General features: G+C 43.8%; 1 protein-coding gene across 1 annotated transcript in view; it reads left to right on the forward strand.

Moving 5' to 3' along the window:
* The first annotated feature begins 11,668 nt into the window (after nucleotides 1-11,668).
* SRP72 (signal recognition particle 72) overlaps nucleotides 11,669-20,795 on the forward strand; it is a 46,638-nt gene continuing 37,511 nt past the window's right edge. Inside the window, exons 1-2 of the mRNA XM_040417389.1 lie at nucleotides 11,669-11,837; nucleotides 16,702-16,822. Of these exons, the coding sequence (XP_040273323.1) occupies nucleotides 11,723-11,837; nucleotides 16,702-16,822 (236 nt within the window). The 5' untranslated portion in view covers nucleotides 11,669-11,722. The remainder of the gene's footprint in view (nucleotides 11,838-16,701; nucleotides 16,823-20,795) is intronic.

Consider the following 20,795-nt stretch of genomic DNA (forward strand, 5'->3'; position numbering starts at 1 on the left):
AATATGAGGCACATGGCTTTATCAATTTTGACCTCTATTTGCTTCACATTAATAGTAAGGGACTCCATCAAGTACCTCCTCACATAATGGGCAATTGATACTTTGCAAAAAATACTCACATGTTAACCCCATGCAAAATGTGAGTATTTTTATTTTTTGCATGGTATCGAATTGATATCGAGTGTTGTAAGACTTTTTTTGGTATCAAAATCAAACTTAAAATTCTGGTATTGGAGAAGACTTCATCTCTGCTCAGTGGACGTTGTATTCGCTCTAGCTGAGACGCTGTACAATTGCTGCGGACCTCTTCACAGCCAGGGAGAAGATGAGCTGTTCTTGCAAGAATGACCTAGTCTCGCAAGAACAGCTCATCTTCTCCCTGGCTGTGAAGAGGTCCGCAGCAATTGTACGGCGTCTCAGCTAGAGCGAATACAACGTCCACTGAGCAGGGATGAAGTCTCTTCCATCCTGAACCTAGAATTACAGATATTTAAATATACGGCGCTGCCTATACCTATACCATGCTACACTACATGCCAATCACAGCTTGACAAAGGGCATATCCACTGTTGCCCAAAACGTTACAGCAATATGTGAATATCCATATGTGGTGGTTCTCCAATAAAATAAATTCTTAATTGCAGAATTTATATGGGCCATGCGCCAAATAGGAGAACAAGAAAAGTGCAGTTGAACCTGTGTATAAGTCAAGTGAATACATACTAGGCGCGAAAAAGGAACAGGGGCTGTAGCAGAAGAACTGAGGGGCCAATAAAAAAAAAACAGAGCTCTATTCAGGGGAAGAACCGTAACAAGTGGACATAATAGTTTACATTTTTTCTCACTTGTGCACTCCACGCACCGATAAAATAAAGCCACAAGCTAATTAACCCTTGTAAAATGAGTAAAAAACAAACATTGCTGCAGAGTTTCTTTGAAAAGGGAGAAAGACCCAATAATGAGACAGCAGAACACTCCAACACTGCAAAAAAAAAGAAAGCTGCATTTAAAAGAAAATACCAAGAGTACTGCTTAAATTACGGGTTCATCGCAACAGGTGATTCACATGCCCCAAACCCGCAGTGTGTAATATGTGGCGAACGACTATCCAACAAGGCCATGAAGCCTTCAAAACTGCTTCGCCACTTAGAGACCAAGCACCCTGCATCAAAAGACAAGCCCTTTTTGAAAGAAAAAAAACGTGAATATGAAGGACAGAAGCAATTACTGAAGACCACCTCATCATCAAATGTGTCTGCACTAAAAGCATCATTCTTAGTGGCTAACCGCATTGCCAAGGCTAAGAAGCCCTTTACTATTGGTGAAGAGTTGATCCTGCCTGCCGCTAAGGACATCTGCCGTGAGCTTTTAGGAGAGGCTGCAGTTAAAAAGATAGCACAGGTTCCTCTTTCGGCTACCACCATAACTAGACGAATTTATGAAATAGCAGAGGACATTGAGGTACAATTGTTAGAGAGGATTAATGAGCCACTGTGGTACACAATCCAAGTTGATGAGTCTACTGACGTTGACAACAAGGCAATAATGCTTGTCTTTGTGCGATATATTTCAGGAGGATGTGCATGAGGATATGTTATGTGCATGAGGATATGTTGACGACCAACACCACAGCTGCTGAGCTATTCAAGTCTTTGGATGATTACATAACAGGAAAACTAAACTGGTCATTTTGTGTCGGTGTATGCACTAACAGAGCCGCTGCCGTGACTGGACGGCTTTCTGGTTTAACTACTTGGGTCAAAGAGGTTGCACCTGAATGTGAGTCTACGCACTGTGTCATCCATAGAGAAATGCTGGCTAGCTGAAAAATGTCACCCAAACTTGACAGCGTTTTGAAAGATGTGATTAAAGTAATAAATGACATCAAAGTACATGCCCTTAACTCACGTCTGATCGAGCAGCTCTGTGAGGAGATGGACACGGAGCACAAACGTCTTTTGTTATATACAGAAGTGAGGTGGGTTTCTAGAGGTAAATCTCTGGCAAGAGTTTTTCAGTTACGAGAGCCACTTCATAGATTTCTTTCAGAAAAAGAATCACCACTTGCTGCACATTTCAGTAGTAAAGAATGGGTTGTAAAACTTGCTTACTTCACATATTCAACTTGCTTAATGACCTCAATCTGTCACTTCAGGGGAGAATGACAACTGCCTTTAAGTTGGCAGATAAAGTGGCTGCATTCAAAGCGAAACTGGAATTGTGGGCACGGCGAGTGAAAATAGGGATATTTGACATGTTTCAAACATTAGCAGGGATTTTGGAAGAGACCGAGCCTGTACCTTCATTCTCCCAGCTGCTGCACGCCCACCTATCTCAGCTTTTAAAAGAGTTTGAGCGTTATTTTTCAACCACACAAGACCCGCGAACTAGGAAGGAATGGATCCGAGACCCATTTGTGAGCAAGCCTGGTGAGGCAACCTTGTCCGTGCTAGAAGAAGACCAACTGCTTGAGATTGCAAATGATGGTGGCCTTAAAAGTATGCTTGAGACGTCAAATCTCACAACGTTCTGGATTAAGTCAAGGCAGAACATCCTGAGATCTCCACAAAAGCGCTGAAGACTCTGCTGCCATTTCCAACATCCTATCTTTGTGAAGCAGGGTTTTCTGCAGTAACAGCAACCAAAACAAGATTATGGAGTAGACTGCACTTCGGGTGTCATTGTCACCCATCACCCCTAGATGGAACTGTCTCGTTGCACGGAAGCAAGCCCAGTGCTTCCACAAATTCTGCATTATGGTTAGTTGAGTCACATTTAAATAATAAATGTAATCATTATATAGTGTTATATATTTTAATATGCACCTTGTGTTTTGTTATGCGCGTGAATCAGTTGGCGCCGACCGGCACCCCCCTAGACCCCGCCCACCCCCTGAGCCCCACCCGGTCCCTGGGAAAATTGTCTTGCATGAAACTGGTCCTTGGTGCAAAAAAGGTTGGGGACCACTGTTCTAAGAAACCATAAGTTTTTTGCTTAGTAAAATTAGTATGAGAATGATACATGTGGCACTGCACCATATTAGACTAGGTACTTACTCGTCGAGGCAATCTTGGCGTGGTGAGTGGGCCTATGGATTTTGATCAAAACGTATACTAATGCCTTGTGTACAGAATGTAGATTAGGGCTTGGTATACTATTATTTACTCTGAGAAGCTTTATGAATTGTGCTGAGAAGCAATATTAGATAAATGCATAGTATGAGGATGTGCCATCAAAGCTTTTTTTCTTTTTTTGGAATGTGATGACTAACCTCCAGCTGTGATGAAACTATGACTCCCAGCATGCTCCATTCATTTCTGTGGAGTTCTTGGGAGTTGTAGTTTTACCACAGCTGGAGTGCCGGAGGTTAGCCATCACAGTCATAGTCTGTCTCTTTCCTATGGTATCAGCACTCCTCCCATTTGCCTCAGTTGCATTAAATTAGCAGTAGAATGCAGAAGGGTTAATAAACTCTTAATAGGTCCCACTTTGTAGTTCCTGAGATCACAGGGAAAGGTAAGCTTTTAACCCGTAGGATACCAGAGTTTTTTTTCATTTCATTTTTCTTCCATATTTTCCTTGAGCCATTACTTTTTTATTTTTCCGTTCACGTATCCATATGAGGGCCTATTTTTTGCGGGACAGGTTGTACTTTCTAATGCCATAATTTAATATGGCATACAATGTAGTGGGAAGCGGTAAAACATTCCAAATGGGGTGGAATTGGAAAACAATGCAATTCCTCCACCGTTTTACAGGTTTTGTTCCTATGGCATTCCCTTTGCTGCAAAACTCATTCTTTGGGTTAGTACGATTACAACTATACCACATATGTACAGGTTTTTTATGTCTAAATACTGTAAAAATAAATTGAAAATTTGAAAAAAAAAAAGTTTTTTTTTTAACATCACCATATTCTGACCTCATAACTTTTTTACAGTTATATCTACTGAGCTGTGTGGGGGCTAATTTTTTGTGGGACAATCTGTAGTTTTTATTGATACCATTTTGGAGTGTGTGTGACTTTTGATCGCATTTAATACATTTTTTTTGGGTAAGAGAAGCAATGAAAAAATGGTGAATCGTCCATTTTGACCCTTTTTTCCGTTACGTCATTCGCCGTATTGGAAAAATATATTTATATTTTAATAGTACGGGCATTTTTGGATGTGGTGATGCCCATGATGTTTGTATTTTTTATTTCTGTATTAATTTTTTTATTCTGCGGAAAGGAGGTGATTTAAACTTTTATATATTTTTTTATTTTTTATGGTTTTGTATCTTGTGTTTGAGGCTACAAAACTCTGAATTTTTATTTTCCATTCTGTACCGTGTATGTTTATTATTTATCCATATTGGTACAGAACTGCTCGTTTCTTATGTTGGCCTGGGACCCAGTGTACTGAAATCAATTACCGGTATCCTCATTGGCTGCAGATTATGTCGGTAAGAAGCCCGGGTTTTTCACCCTTTAGATGCCGTGACCACACTTGACCACTGCATCTAAAGGCTTTAATGATCACGATCAGCATTACTGTTGGTCTCGGTCAGTAGCCGTGGAGACCTGCCGACCATAGCGCCCACTGCCTGCGTGACCGAGCGCCATGTTTGCCCATCGATCCAGCGCCGTACATGTACATGTGGATGACGTCTTATCCACATTGCCTGCTGCAGCCATTCACTGATGGGTCCACAAGTGACACATAACCATTGAATATTTGTGGTGGAATAGAGGGGCTTTAAAATGGTGTGTTTTTTTTTTTTTTTTACAGTTTCCCGATGCTCAACAATTCGACAACCCCTTTAAAAATGAAGGAGAGAGTATGAATTCCTAGGTCATTTTCAGGTGTTGAAGATTTGCAGTCTGGATAACGCACCACAAATCCATGGCAAAGTAAAGTAAAATACATGTATATAGGGGTTTCAGAATCCCATCCACACATAGCACAAGAAGTAGGAATTAGTCCTACCGTTCTCCAGGAGTATAGAGAGGTTAAAAGGTCCCTCCCACCTCCACTTTTCAATGTCTTAAATATTACTAAACCAGGATGGATGCAACATATTTTATATTTCCCACCAAAGTTGGTTCACATAGCAGATACAAACCATGGGAGGGTAAATAAGGGCATTGTCATGTTGGACTCCTGGAAAGCCAAATTCCTACTTTCACGGGCAGCCATATGACAGCACCACGGGAGCAGTACCAAATTAGTAAGCTCAGGGTGGGCCTACTACCTGAAGGACTTTCTGTCCAAATGCTAAATCATAATTTGCCAGGATGTCTAGCCCTGCAGATCTGGTCTATGGCAGCTTCAGCCTTTTCACTCAAGAAGAGACACTTCTGCTGGAATCTGTCTTTATTCCTAAGGGACATAGAACTTCCACTCCCTGAGTGCCATAGGATAATTGAATGGCAGCCCTCATGTCCTGGGCAAGCACAGGCATCTCTCCATTCTCCCTGTGCATACTGGGACTAGTACTCAGTGAACTCCTTTCAGCACTATGAGAATTAATCCCTTCCTCCTGCCCAGGTGCTGGTTAAGTTGATGATCAGCCTTCCTATTTAGCTGGGCTGTGGATCCAGCTCGCCTGAGCTTTGAGGTCATCTACTTGCTAGTAACCAGTGAAGGTGTTCTCACCTGAATATCCGTGTACCAAAACTTGTCTGTCTATTGATTCTGTACTCAGTACTTAGCCTGCCCTGACTATTGGACTGTGTTCAGACTATGCTTTTTACCTTTGCTGTGCACCGTTGTCTCTGACCCCCGGTACAAACCTGGTGGGTTCCTTGCAACGAAGTCCAGATCCCGGTACAGGGGTTAAAGGGTGAATACCAGGGAACCGCCAGGATAACACCCTTAGGTTTAGCCCAAAGCCTAACTGGTTAGATGGCACAGTGGGTCCACACCCACTCACTATAAGACTGAGGTTTGGCTCTTTATTAGACAGAACTTGAAACTCCCCCAATCCTCCAAGCTAAGGTTATTGCCACTAGAAAAGCTTTTATAACGGATAGAAATGTAATACTGGCTGAAGCTATTGGTTCAAAAGGCTGATTACATAGTCATTTTAAGACTGAAGTGAAGTCTCATGGGAGGGGGATTAACAGATTTTTTTCATCTTGATCTGTCTCAATCAAGAAATAATTCTCTTGAATCACTGATGTCCCGCAAGTGGGAAATCCAGATAGCTCCTGAGCACTGAAATTTGAACCTTTGCACTAGGACTAGGACTGCTGTCAAAGTCCCTCTGAGGGAATCCCAAGCTTTTTGTAATGTCTAGAAAGAACTGTCCCCTCCTGTATGCTCTAAATTATACAGAAACATAATTTATTCCAAGTCTTATGGTAAGTAGCAAAAAAATAACTTTGCAACTCTGCTTTAAGGTAGCAATCACTTCATCTTAGCGTCCCCTTTCTCTAAGGATGTCCCTTAGGATAGAAGCTGTAGATTTCAATTTGTCTACCTCTTGGTAAAAAGCAGACCTTGCTAAAAGAGGTCATGTCTTTCTGGAAGAAAGCAAGGTTCCTCCAGAGCTAGATGTCCCCGTATTGGGAGACAACTGCATTTCAACCAAAAGGGAGCGATTAAAGTCATTTTGCCGCTTCTCTCCAAATTTTCTGAAAAACCACTGGAATAATAGGTAACAGAAGAAAAGCTTACACCAGTTCCATATATCCATATAGGCATGAGACAGTGTCTACCCCTACCGTCCTGTCTCTGGGAATGAATGAAAATAAACATTTTCTTTGAGCAGTTTTCCTTGTGGCAAATAAATCCATTATGGAGGGCCTATTTCTGCGACAGGAGAAGCAAATCCTCTTGGTTGAGGGTCCATTCACCTGTCTTCTCATAAAGTGCAATGTTAGATTTACGGACAGAACTGTTTTTTCGGCCCAAAACAATATTTCTGAAGCTAGATCGTGAAAATAGCAATATTTAGTTTCCTTGTAATGACATAGAAAGGACACAGTTGTAATATCTGAAAGAAATCTTTAAGACACCTGAGGGTGCCTGAGCCATAGGTTCTAGTTAGCTGGTTTCCTGTAAATGTGTGCCATTGTTGTTTGCCTGCATGTGTACCAATCTCCGTCTGCTTCAGGATTTGACCCTTCACTGTCTGACCTGACCTTAGCTTGTTCCTCATTTTAACATTGTGCTGCCCGCCCTAACCTTTGGACTGTTTACTGTATTGCTCGTCCACTGCCTGCCATGAACTCGGCTTGTTTCCTAAAGCTTAGCCTTACTCTTTGGTGCTCCACATCAGTTTCTCTTAGTCCCTGTGGGTCAGAAGCCAGGAGGTTCCCCTGCAGCAGAGTCCAAATCCCTGTACATGGGTTAACAGGTAAAGACCAGGGGGACCTTTAGAATTAGCCCTAAGTGAAATTTGTTTATTGGCACAGCAGATCCACATCCACTTACTTGACAGCCACAAGAAGGAAGTCATCTAAATACGGTATAATTGTCTTTTTTTTTTTATATAGAAATGCGAATACTAATATTCAGGTAAAAGCCCAGAATTTTTTGTTTCCAGATATCCTAATACTCTGCTGAATATGTCCTGTCCAGCTTATGCCACCAGAGACACACACCCCATAAACCATGAGGGATCTCCTGGATTATGACAATACTTCCCATATGGCTATTATCTACTGTCTGAGCACACAGCACGGCTCATAAGAGAAGGATCAGTATGCGGCCTTTAGGGCTACAGCCTTATTCACACATCAGTGTTGTGTACAATGTAGTGGGAAAATGGAATAAAATTCCCAATAGGGTGGAATTACAAAAAAAACTTAACAATTTCGCCACAGTTTTATTGGTTTTGTTTTTACAATGTTTCCTATGTTATGACCTGTTACTTACATTCTCCGGGTCAGTACGATTACAACAATACCACATATGTATCGTTTTTCTTGTGTTTTAATACTGAATTATTTTTTTTTAAGTTCGAACAAAAATAATTTTTTTCCTTGCGTCGCCAATCTGACCTACATAACTTTGTTTATTTTTATGTGTACAGAGCTGTGTGAGGGCTAATTTTTTGAGGGGCAATATGTACTATTCATTGATACCAATGGGGTGTGTATGACTTTTTGATCACTTTTTATTTCATTTTTTGTGGAAGGTGAAGCAACCAAAAAAAAAGTTGAATTCCATACGGCAATCGCTGGTTGCCATATAGAATAAATATTTTTATATTTTAATAGTACGGGCAGCGATGTCCTTTTTAAATTATGTATTTTTATTTTCATTTTGGGGAAATGGGGTGAATTGAATTTTGATATTACACTTTTTAATAGTTCCCATAGACTGCAATGCATTAGGGTCACAGTCTATGAGAATTACACTATGTTCCTATGGAGCCCTGCGCTAGGAATACAGTCATGTGAAAAAATTAGGACACCCTTTGAAAGCATGTGGTTTTTTGTAACATTTTTAATAAATGGTTATTTCATCTCCGTTTCAACAATACAGAGAGATTAAAGTAATCCAACTAAACAAAGAAAACTGAAGAAAAGTCTTTTCAAGATCTTCTGTAAATGTCATTCTACAAAAATGGCTATTCTAACTGAGGAAAAAGATAGGACACCCTCACATGTATTCCCTCTTAAATTGGCTCAGATCTCACACAGGTATATCACACCAGGTGCACATAATTAGTAGATCGTTACTCTGCATGTTGAATGAGGCTTGCCCTATTTAAACCTCAGACATTTAGTTTGGTGTGCTCCTGACTGTTGAAGTGAGAGTGAGCACCATGGTGAGAGCAAAAGAGCTGTCAGAGGACTTCAGAAAAAAGATTGTAGCAGCCTATGAGTCTGGGAAGGGATTTAAAAAGATCTCAAAAGATTTTGAAATCAGCCATTCCACTGTCCGGAAGATAGTCTACAAGTGGAGGGCTTTCAAAACAACTGCCAACATGCCCAGGACTGGTCGCCCCAGCAAGTTCACCCCAAGAGCAGACCGCAAGATGCTAAAAGAGGTATCCAAAAACCCTAAAGTGTCATCTCGAGAACTACAGCAGGCTCTGGCTACTGTTGATGTAGAAGTACATGCCTCTACAATCAGAAAGAGACTGTACAAGTTTAACTTGCATGGGAGGTGTGCAAGGAGGAAACCTTTGCTTTCCAAGAGAAACATCGAGGCCAGACTGACATTTGCCAGCGATAAAGTTGACAAAGACCAGGACTTCTGGAATAATGTTCTTTGGACAGATGAGTCCAAAATTGAATTATTTGGACACAACAGCAGAGGACATGTTTGGCGTAAACCAAACACAGCATTCCAAGAAAAGAACCTCATACCAACTGTGAAGCATGGAGGTGGAAGTGTCATGGTTTGGGGCTGCTTTGCTGCAGCAGGACCTGGTCAGCTCACCATCATAGAATCCACGATGAATTCTACTGTGTATCAGAAGGTGCTTGAAGAACATGTGAGACCATCAGTTAGAAAATTAAAGCTGAAGCGGAACTGGACCATGCAACATGACAATGACCCAAAACATACTAGTAAATCAACCAAAGATTGGCTGAAAAAGAAGAAATGGAGAGTCCTGGAATGGCCAAGTCAAAGTCCAGATTTGAATCCCATTGAGATGCTGTGGGGTGACTTGAAAAGGGCTGTACGTGCAAGAAACCCCTCAAACATCTCACAGCTGAAAAAGTTCTGCATTGAGGAGTGGGGTAAAATTTCCTCAGACCGATGTCGAAGACTGGTAGATGGCTACAAGAACCGTCTCACTGCAGTTATTTCAGCCAAAGGAGGTAACACTCGCTATTAGGGGCAAGGGTGTCCTATCTTTTTCCTCAGTTAGAATAGGCATTTTTGTAGAATGACATTTACAGAAGATCTTGAAAAGACTTTTCTTCAGTTTTCTTTGTTTAGTCGGATTACTTTAATCTCTCTGTTTTGTTGAAACGGAGATGAAATAACCATTTATTAAAAATGTTACAAAAAACCACATGCTTTCAAAGGGTGTCCTAATTTTTTCACATGACTGTATGCCCCTATTGTCTAATATGTACGGGTCCCAGAGGACCTGCACCTACACCGAGAACAGAGCCCTGAAAGTTGTGGACGACGCACTGCGCATGCGCCTTCCATTCGTTTCTATGGGGCCGCCAAAAATAGCTGAGCGCTGGCTCGGCTATTTCCGTCAGCCCCATAAAAAATGTAGGAGAGGAGTGGCTGCGCAAGCGCAGTGTGCTCCTATTCTCTTCTATTGGGAGAGCGCTTAGTGGTGGAAAGACCCGAGAAAACCAGGGGTCCTCCAGCCACCACCTTCCTCACTCCGTTCTCAATATAGGTGCGGATCCCAGCAGTGTGACCCGCACCTATCAGACAAAGGAGACATACTCGTATCCTAGCGATATGCCCCCATTGTCTCAGATGGGAATAACCCTTTAACCCCAAAAAGGAGGGCACCCGAGACCACACCTCCATCTCCACTAAGTCACACCCCCTCTCTCAGGAACCGTTCCCAGCTAGAAAAAAAAAAAAAGAGGGAGAGGAGGAGACTTTAATGTTAGTTACACACAAGTGCAGAGCCACAGAAAAGGAGGACACCCAAGCATCCTTTCAGGCTTTGTGCCGGACGTCTGGCCACCCTAGGTTAAACAGAAGGTGGCCGCACATGTGCAGTGTGCTCGCTCCACTTTGTGGGCCCAGATCTGAAGTCATGATCGAGTCCCAGAAGTGGGACATAGCAATATGCCCTTAATGTCCCTGATGGGAATACCTTTTTAGGCTGGGTTCACACCTGAGCGTTTTACAGCGCGTTCCTACGCGCTGTAAAACGCTCAACAGGCAAGAACCAATGATTCCCTATGGGCATGGTTCTCACCTGAGCCTACGCTCCAAGAAGTACAGGAGCTTCTTTGGGGCGTATGGTCGCGCATTCCCGTACATAGAGTTCCGGGAACGCGCGACAATGGGCGTTTGCATTTCCAGAGCCGCGTATGTGAGACGCCCGAAATAATTGCGCATACAGAGCGCTCCTTCGTACGCTCAGGTCTGAACCCAGCGTTAAGGGGTTAAAAAACCTAGCAAAAAGCCGCATATAAAAAAAATGTAATACATAAAGTAAAAAGGTGTCACCAGACAGAAAAAATGTCCCGGTCTTGAATTGACTAAAAAGTGGCACCTGTGAAGACCTGTGCCAGGGCTCTCTCCTGTCAGAACTGGCACTGAACCGCATCTCTCATTAGTCAGTACCTTCCCCCATTACACCCAATGTGCTGACAGCGTCCACACTACAGGCACAACCGTCGCCTCGCTCTACATGTAACAGCCGTGTACAAATCACTTCCAATCCTCAGCCCACACACGTACGGCTAGCAGGAAGCCAATCAGAAGCCCGCTACAGAAAGGGGGGGAGCTATACGTCAGAACGCGACGTTCTCCTCGCAGCCTCTCATGAAACGTGTCACTACCGTGCAGTTCCGCCATCTTTGTTGAGGGAAATGTCCGCATTCTGCCTATATCTAGAAACGTTTTAAAACTATTTTGCCATGTTGATTCTTATTTCTCTAAGCTGTATAGTTTCATAACCTGAGACTATAGCATTTAATGGTGGTATAGTTAATATTTGCTATGAGAACAGCGCAACCTGTGCCAGTGATAAAAATGGAGCCTAGAGTGCTGTCGCGATTTCATACGTCACTCATAACCCTGCTGATTTTCCTTATCGGGTCTGCCCGTGGGATTCTGCTGCTTGGAAGATGGCGAGTTCGGGGGGTGCAGCTGGTTCGTCTTCCTTGGCTTCTTTGTGGAGCGATGTTAACAAAGCTGGACAGAATGGCGACTTTACCAGGGTCCTGAAGTCGGTGAACAGGAGTGAGTGTGGATTACTAATATGTGTTGTCGTCTACTTGTGGCTGCAGCTCCCAGCCTGCTTTTTAGGGTGACATTTTGCAGTAGTGGAATTAGATATTAAGATATTGCAGGGGTTGTCTCCCTTCAGCACAGGGCATTCATCATGTAGAGGAAGTTAATACAAGGCACTTACTAATGTATTGTGATTCTCCATATTGTCTCCTCTGCTGGCTGGATTCATTTTTCCATCACATTATACACTGCTCGTTTCCATGGTTATGACCACCCACACCATAGGAAAAAGCACCAGCCCGTCTTGTGGCCAGGACTGTAGAAGCGTACGTAGGCACGCATGCAGCCGCTCCTGTCCCGGCCACCTTGTACCTGCTCTGCAGGGTGGTCGTAACCCCTGGAAACCAGCAGTGTATAATGTGATGGAAAAATGAATCCAGCCAGCAAAGGAGGCAATATGGAGAATCACAATACATTAGTAAGTGCCTTGTATTAAAGAGCAACTAAACTTTTTTGATTAAACTTTTGTTAAAATGTCCATAATAACACTTTTTGTAATATACTTTATTAATGGATTTTTAATTTTAATAGACTTTTCCCTCCCTAAAGCGCTCCACTTTTCTGTACACCGCTGACAGCTCAGCCGTGTACAGAGTACGGACTCTACACTTTATGAATTGGACCGCAGCAGTACTGTGAGTACGGGCAGGAGCGCAAACCTGTAACCATGTGTTATGCCAGGATTAGCTGAGCGGAGCGGGCTTCTGCCTGCTCTGCTAAGCTAAGAGAACTGCATGTAAGCAAAGCGGGTACAGGCAGGAGCCCGCTCCGCTCAGCTAATCCTGGCATAGCACATGGTTACAGGGTACCCATGTGCTATGCCAGATGTTAATAAACCTCTTGGGCAGGAGCAGCAATATACGCTCCTGCCCATACTCGCTGTGCTGCGGCCACATTCATAAACTGTAGACTCCGTACTCCACTGAGCTGTCAGTGATATACAGAAAAGTAAATTTTAGGGTCCATTCACACGTCCGTAGAATGGGTCAGCATCCGTTCCGCAATTATCTGGAACAGGTGCGGACCCATTCATTCTCTATGGGGCCGGAAGAGATGCGGAGAGCACACTATGTGCTCTCCGCATCTGCATTTCCGGAGCGCGCCCCAGATCTTCCGGCCCGCAGCTCCGCAAGAAAATAGAGCATGTCCTATTCTTGTCCGCAATTGCGGACAAGAATAGGCATTTCTATGGGGGCGCCATCAGGGATGTTAAACATCTTTTGTAATGTACTTTATTAGGGAAAGATGTTTCTTTGAATCAGTACAAAGAAACATCTTTCCCTGATGAAGTTTATTACATAAATGTTTATTACCCTGTCCCTACACTAGATTTAAAAATAAACTGAAACAGCAGTTACATTTTAAGCGCACAGGGAAAGGTGTGCTTTAGGGGGGCTGGGGGGTAAAGTCTATTAAAAATCCATTAATAAAGTACATTACAAAAAATATTACAGCGTTGGGGACATTTTAACAAAAATTTTATCAAAAGTTTAGTTACTCTTTAAAGAGGTTTTCTGGGATTTTAATATTGATGATTCCCCCACCGATCAGTTGGTTGAAAAGAAAGCCACTCTCCATACGAGCGCAGCCATCCCTTTAATGTCTAGCTGCTCACCATCCACATTGCAGCGGTGAGCAGGTGTAATTACAAGGCGTACCATTCACTTCAATTGGATGGCTCCTTCCTATTCCAGTGTTTAGGAATGGCGATCTGATATTGATGACCTATCCTGAGGATAGGTCCTCAATATTAAAAGCCTGGAAAACCCCTTTAACTTTGCATGATAAATGCCATTTGCTGAAGTGAGACAAACCCTTTAAAAGAGCTTTAGAACTGATGACCTATCCTCCGTATATAGTATAGCGGTTGTGCTTGGTATCATGCTAAGCCCCATTCACTTGAATGGAGCTGAGCTGCACCTAGGCCTCGTGACCGATGAACGTGTCATCACTGACCTAGGAAAAGCTGAGAGAAGGCCGCGGCACTCACAGTAGCGCCATTGCCTTCTCAAACAGCTGATCAGCGGGGGTCCCGGGTGTTGGACCCCAAGCGATCTGATGACCTATCCAGAGCATAGGTCAGTATTGAAGTGTTGAAAAACCCATTTAACAAGTTTGTCAGTTTTTCTACATGTTTCTGTTTATCAGAGGAACATAGAGCTTGTTTGAGTATTAGTGGTTAAACATCATGGTACTTTACTTGGAGGGTTTGCAGAACTATAGCCTTTACCTTGTTGTTTTTTTTTTTTTTTTTTTTTTTCTCTCCACCACGTGGATATGATTTCTTAAAGGGTTTGTCCAGGATTTTGATATTAAAGGCCTACTGATCCTCAGGATAGTCCGTCAATATCAGATTGGCGGAGGTCCAACACCTTGCACCCCAACTAATCAGCTGTTTGTTGGAGCCCTGGCATTGGACCTGTACAGCTCCGTCCACTTTGTAGTGGATGGAGCTGGCAACTGTAGCTCTGCTGCCATTGAATTAAATGGAAACTGCGTCATAGTAACCAGCTCTGCCCAGTACACAATGGATGGAGATGTGTAGTTCCGATGCCAGCGCTCCAACAAATGACTGATCGGGATTTATGACTGCTGGACTCCCCCCTTAAAGGGGCATTCCCATCTCAGACAATGGGGGCATATCGCTAGTATATGCCCCCATTGTCTGGTAGGTGCAGATCCCACCTCTAGGACCCGCACCTACACTGAGAACGGAGCGGGGAGAACGGTGGCTTGAGGTGGTGGGGTTCGGCCACTGCCAAGCGCTCTCCCGCTATAAGTGAATGGGAGCGCACTACGCTTTCGCAGCCACTGATGCCATTCATTTCTATGGGGCCAATGGAAATTTTCTGTGGCCCTATATGAATGAATGGAGGGTGGTACTTGCTGGTACGTTAAAACACTGCAGATTTGCCACATAATAATCAATAGCGTTTCAGTCCCGTGTTAACCAGGTTGAATTTCAGTTGTGGGTTTTGCTTTGTTTCCGCAATAAATCCACAGTAACATCTGCATGGGTTATATGAGGATTTCGCCGCAGATTTCACCCTTTGATTTGTATGCATTGTGATCTCTGCCGCACACACATTCCGTGACCAATAGACATATAGCTGTCAGTCACTGATAGTTGTACACAGGGCAGGTGTTATCAGTGATTGATAGTATTCTCTGTGTAAGTGTGTATACATAGATAGCTGTCAGTCACTAATGGTTGTACATGGGGGAGGTGTTATCAGTAATTGATAGCATTCTCTGTGTAAGTGTGTATACATAGATAGGCATCAGTCTCTCATAGTTGTACACAGGGAGGTGTTATCAGTGATTGATAGCTTTCTCTGTGTAAGGCCTCTTGCACATGACCGTATGGCTTTTTTAGTGTTTTGCTGTCCGCAAAAAACGGATCCGCAAAAAATACGGATGACGTCCGTGTGCATTCCTTTTTCTGTGAAACAGCTGGCCCCTGATAGAACAGTACTATCCTTGTCCTTATGCGGACAATAATAGGACATGTTCTATCTTTGCACGGAAATACGGAAACGGAATGGAGTACATTCCCTTTTTTTTTTTGCGGACCCATTGAAATGAATGGTGTCGTATACGGAACGCAAAAAGACAGAACGTAAACTGAAAAAAAACGTTTGTGTGCTAGAGGCCTAAGTGTGAATGCATAGATAGCTGTCAGTCACTGATAGCTGTACACAGGGGGAGGTGTTATCAGTAATTAATAGCATTCTCTGTGTAAGTGTATATACATAGATAGCTGTCAGTCACTGATAGTTGTACACAGGGGAGGTGTTATCAGTGATTGATATAATTCTCTGTGTAACTGTGTATACATAGATACCTGTCAGTCATTGATAGTTGTACATAGGGGAGGTGTTATCAGTAATTAATAGCATTCTCTGTGTATGTGTGTATACATAGATAGCTGTCAGTCACTGATAGATGTACACAGGGAGGTGTTATCAGTGATTGATAGCATTCTCTGTGTAAGTGTGTATACATAGATAGCTGTCAGTCACTGATAGCTGATAACACCTCCTCCATGTACAACTATCTATGAATACACACTTAAAGAGAATGCTATCAATCACTGATAATATCTCCCCCATGTACAACTATCAGTGACTGACTGCTATCTATGTATACACACTTACACAGAGAATGCTATCAATCACTGATAATATCTCCCCCATGTACAACTATCAGTGACTGACTGCTATCTATGTATACACACTTACACAGAGAATACTATCAATCACTGATAACACCTCCCCCATGTACAACTATCAGTGACTGACAGCTATCTATGTATACACACACAGAGAATACTATCAATCACTGATAACACCTCCCCATGTACACCTATCAGTGACTGACAGCTATCTATGTATACATACTTGCACAGAGAATGCTACCAATTACTGATAACACCTCCCCCGTGTACAACTATCACTGTCTGACAGCTATCTATATATACATTCTTACACAGAGAATGCTATCAATCACTGATAACACCTCCTACGTGATCATCAATAATAGCAGAGATTTAAATTTATAAACTACCAGTCTTACTGAATCTTTTTCCACCAAACTATATCTCAATCTACTCACTTCTCCTGCACTGTCCCATGCTGCCTGCAGATTGCTCTGCATGGTGACAGGTTCTCTTTAAAGGGACGTCTTGGGGATTTATATTTTCTGCAGATGGATGGAAGATGCATACTCTTTTACAACAGCCAGCTCTCTGCCTCCATTTTTATGTGTTGTGTTTTTAGCAGCCATGTTTCACTCTTATTCATATGTTTTATAGTATTGCAGGCGGCGAAGGATGATGTGAAGGCACTGCATTGTAAAGTTGTTTGTCTCATTCAGAATGGAAGCTTTAAGGACGCCCTGACTTTAATTAACAGCAATTCTAAAGTGCTAACAAGGTAAGCATTACATGTGTCTTACAGTTATTGGTGTTCATACTGTGTATAGAGCTGGCAATCCATATGAAGGAACTGTCAGCCCTGCCGCTCCATTCATTCTCTGTAGGACCGCCAGAGACAAAACTTAGAACAACCCCTTTAAGTGCAGGCGGGGGGGGGGGGGAAGACGAGCCTCCCTAGTGTCACTAGCGTCCCTAGCCTCCCTAGCGTCACCTCTTTAAAGAGGCTACTGCATTGATATAATAAACATCTATGAGCTAAATTTCAACCCTTTAAGGACTCATTGATTTTTCACTTTTGAAAAGCCTTAACTTTTAATTTTTCTTTTTAATGGCAACATTTTGGGGTACAACAGTTGAATTGTATATCTTTTAAAACTTTTTTGGTGTGACCGTTTACAAAAACTACCCAATTCTGCCACAGTTTTTTTCAGATTTCATTTTTATGGTATTCACTGCTGAGTAATAAGGATATTTTACCTTTATTCTGTGGGTTAGTGTGATTATGGAGCATATGGTATGTACATGGTTTTTATGATGTACAATTTTTTTGGGGGGTGGGGGGGAATTAAATGCTCTTTTAAAAAAGTTAAAAAATTGCTGTATTGCCATTTTCATACTCTTCTGGCAATGGACATAATTTTGGGCCCCCAAGGTGAAGGGAGAGCACATTGCGCATGTGCTGCCACCCTTTGTTCACTGCTATGGGAGTTCCGAAAATGGGTTGTGCTGGCAGGTCAATTTCCAGAAGTCCTGTAGGGTTGAATGGAGAAGTGGGTGTGCATGCAGGGCTTGCTCTCCACTTACCGCTATGGGACTTCCAAAAATAACTAAGTAAAGTCCCATAACAGTGAATGGAGAGCGGGCCAAGCATACTTGATGTGCTCTCCTTCACTTCAGGTGCCCCGTTCTCGAGATGGGTGAAGATTCCACCAAGTGTTGGGCGATTTGCCAGTACTCACTATATACCGCAATATTATGAAATGGCGATATTACCGTTTCTTAATTAAAGCAGTATTTTAGTGACGTCATAGGGGGCAGTCGCGCACTCACCACTTATGAAACAGCATTATGCCGCGCACTTACCTAGACTTGGTGTTCAATGCCAGGAGGCTGCACCGCCACTATATCTGTCCCTTCACTGCTTTCCCCAGCAACCATAGAACAGCAGGGGGCAGGCTAGAGCAGTGGCAATCGTAGAGGCCAGGAGGAGCGATAGCAACTGTGCAGGTGAGGCAGAGGCTGCTGGGAGTGAAATGTGGGGGAGCAGGGAGCGGACAGGATTCTGACCATGTAGGCTGTGCTGTACTCCATCTGTATACACTGACCCTGCACGGGCCTCATTACATGGTGTGGGGCCACAAGGAGGCATTACTATAATGTATGGGGGCAACACGGAGACATACTGAACAAGTCCCATGCAGTATAGTGTCTCCTTGTAGCCTTTTATAGGACAGCAAGCCTGGGCTTCCTGAGAACCAGAAATGTCAGTGGAAGTGGACGGAGTGTCACCAAACTTTCAGCATGTTTTGAGTGTTTTCTCCTTCTAAATTGGGTATTTATTGCAATATATATCGTTATCGCGATAAATTTCCTAATATACAGTGGGGGAAATAATTATTTGACCCCTCACTGATTTTGTAAGTTTGTCCAATGACAAAGAAATGAAAAGTCTCAGAACAGTATCATTTCAATGGTAGGTTTTAGGGTTGTTGCGGGTATCGAAATTTCGATACCCAATCGATACTTTTGTCCCGGTATCGATACGATACCGGGATTTCCGTTTTTTCGATACTGGGCTGCGCTGCTGCGCAGTCTAGTATCTCTGAACATGAGCGCGCTGCTATCGGCGCGCTCATGTTCTCTCTCAGCAGCACGGGGAGAAGGAAGCTGTCCTCCCTCCCCCTGTGCTGCTGCCGCTGCCACCAATGAGAAGAGAGGGGCGGAGGAGGGGCGGCAATGAGAAGAGAGGGGCGGAGGAGGGGCGGCAATGAGAAGAGAGGGGGTGGAGGAGGGGCGGCAATGAGAAGAGAGGGGCGGAGGAGGGGCGGGCGCACTGCGCCACCAATGATAGGATTACTATCGGAGCGATGGGAGGAGACATCAGCTTCACTAGTGGGCGTTCCTTTTCCCTGCGCTGCGATTGGACAGCGCTACAGCCAGGGAGAAGGAACGCCCACTAGTGAAGCTGATGTCTCCTCCCATCGCTCCGATAGTAATCAGCAGCATGTGGAGCAGGAGAGGAGACAGTAATGGGGCACTGCTAGGGTTGCCACCCGTCCGGGATTGACCCGGACAGTCCGGGTTTGTAATCCTGTGCCCGGGTACAAGCCTTTCTTAGACCCGGACACAGGATTATTCTATTCTATTCATTGAAACTGCAGACAGTCAGTGTGGAGTCCGTCCGATCGCATATTTAAGCTGCTGCTGTCTGAGTGCACTGCACTGTCACTGATGATCAGCTGAGCGGAGCGCTCCCTCCCCCAGTCCCCCTCCTCCTCCAGTCTACAATCACTACAGTGATGCGGCTGCCAGGCAGGCAGCGCAGCCGCAGCAGCTCACTCACTGTTTAGTAGTCTCCAGTCTCCTCGCTCCTCCTCTGCCTCTCAGTCCCTCCCTCCTTCTCTCTGATAAGGAACTAAGTCAAGTCCACAGGAAGTGACATCAGAGAGAGAGGCAGGGAGGGAGATTTGAAATCATTCTTCCAGCAGCTCCAGGCTCCAGCAGCCTGCCCAACTAGTGCCCAGCCCAGACTGTGCCCGCTGTGCCCTGCTAGTTTTTCAACATGACCAAGACTGAGTCTGACTGTGACACTAGGTAATCACTTACTTTACTTCTAAAAAGGTATAAATATAAAACATTTGAAGCATGTTTGTAACAGTGTTTAAACAGCCTCAGGTTTCTGAATCTGTCAATCAGAAAAAACATTTATGTTATGTAGCTGATTGACATTAGCGATGGGCTGATGTCAGCAGTACATAACAGTGTGTTTTATAACTCCCTGCCTGCTGCCGTTCTCTTAAAGGGCTTCTGTCACCCCACTAAAGTGTTGTTTTTTTTTGGGGCCAGTTAAATTAGTTATATAGCGAAATATGAAAATATAATGGTGTTACTTACTTTGATCCAGCAGTTTATTCAAAAAATGAAGTTTTATCATATGTAAATTCGGTCTCTACCAGCAAGTAGGGCGGCTACTTGCTGGTAGCTGCTGCAGAAAACCGCCCCCTCGTCGTGTTGATTGACAGGGCCAGCCGGGATCTCCTCCTCCGGCTGGCCCTGTCGGCATTTCAAAAATCGCGCGCCTGTGTTGATTCGGCGCAGGCGCTCTGAGATGAGGAGGCTCGTCTCCTCAGAACTCCCTCAGTGCGCTTGCGCCGATGACATCACCAAAATAGAAGACGTCATCGGCGCAGGCGCACTGAGGGAGTTCTGAGGAGACGAGCCTCCTCATCTCAGAGCGCCTGCGCCGAATCCACACAGGCGCGCGATTTTTGAAATGCCGGCTGGCCCTGTCAATCAACACGACGAGGGGGCAGATTTCTGCAGCAGCTACCAGCAAGTAGCCGCCCTACTTGCTGGTAGAGACCGAATTTACATATTATAAAACTTCATTTTTTTAATAAACTGCTGGATCAAAGTAAGTAACACCATTATATTTTCATATATCGCAATATAACTAATTTAACTAGCCCCAAAAAAAAAAATCACTTTAGTGGGGTGACAGAAGCCCTTTAAAATAAAGACATGATATGCTAATGAGCCTCTAGGTGCTATGAGGGCGTTGCTGCAGCACCTAGAGGCTCCGTCCATTCACCTTTGGCAGTGGCACGCCCATGTTTAGTTGATTGACGTCCGAGTTCTCCTCTTCGTCCCGTAAATCCTGCGTCTGCGTCGAATACTAAACAGTACGGCGCAGGCGTGGGATCAGGGGCGTAACGATTGCGGTGCGACAGCAATCAGGGGTGGAGGTGGGA

The sequence above is a fragment of the Bufo bufo genome, chromosome 2 (assembly GCF_905171765.1).
Source record: "Bufo bufo chromosome 2, aBufBuf1.1, whole genome shotgun sequence".
NCBI lineage: Eukaryota > Metazoa > Chordata > Amphibia > Anura > Bufonidae > Bufo > Bufo bufo.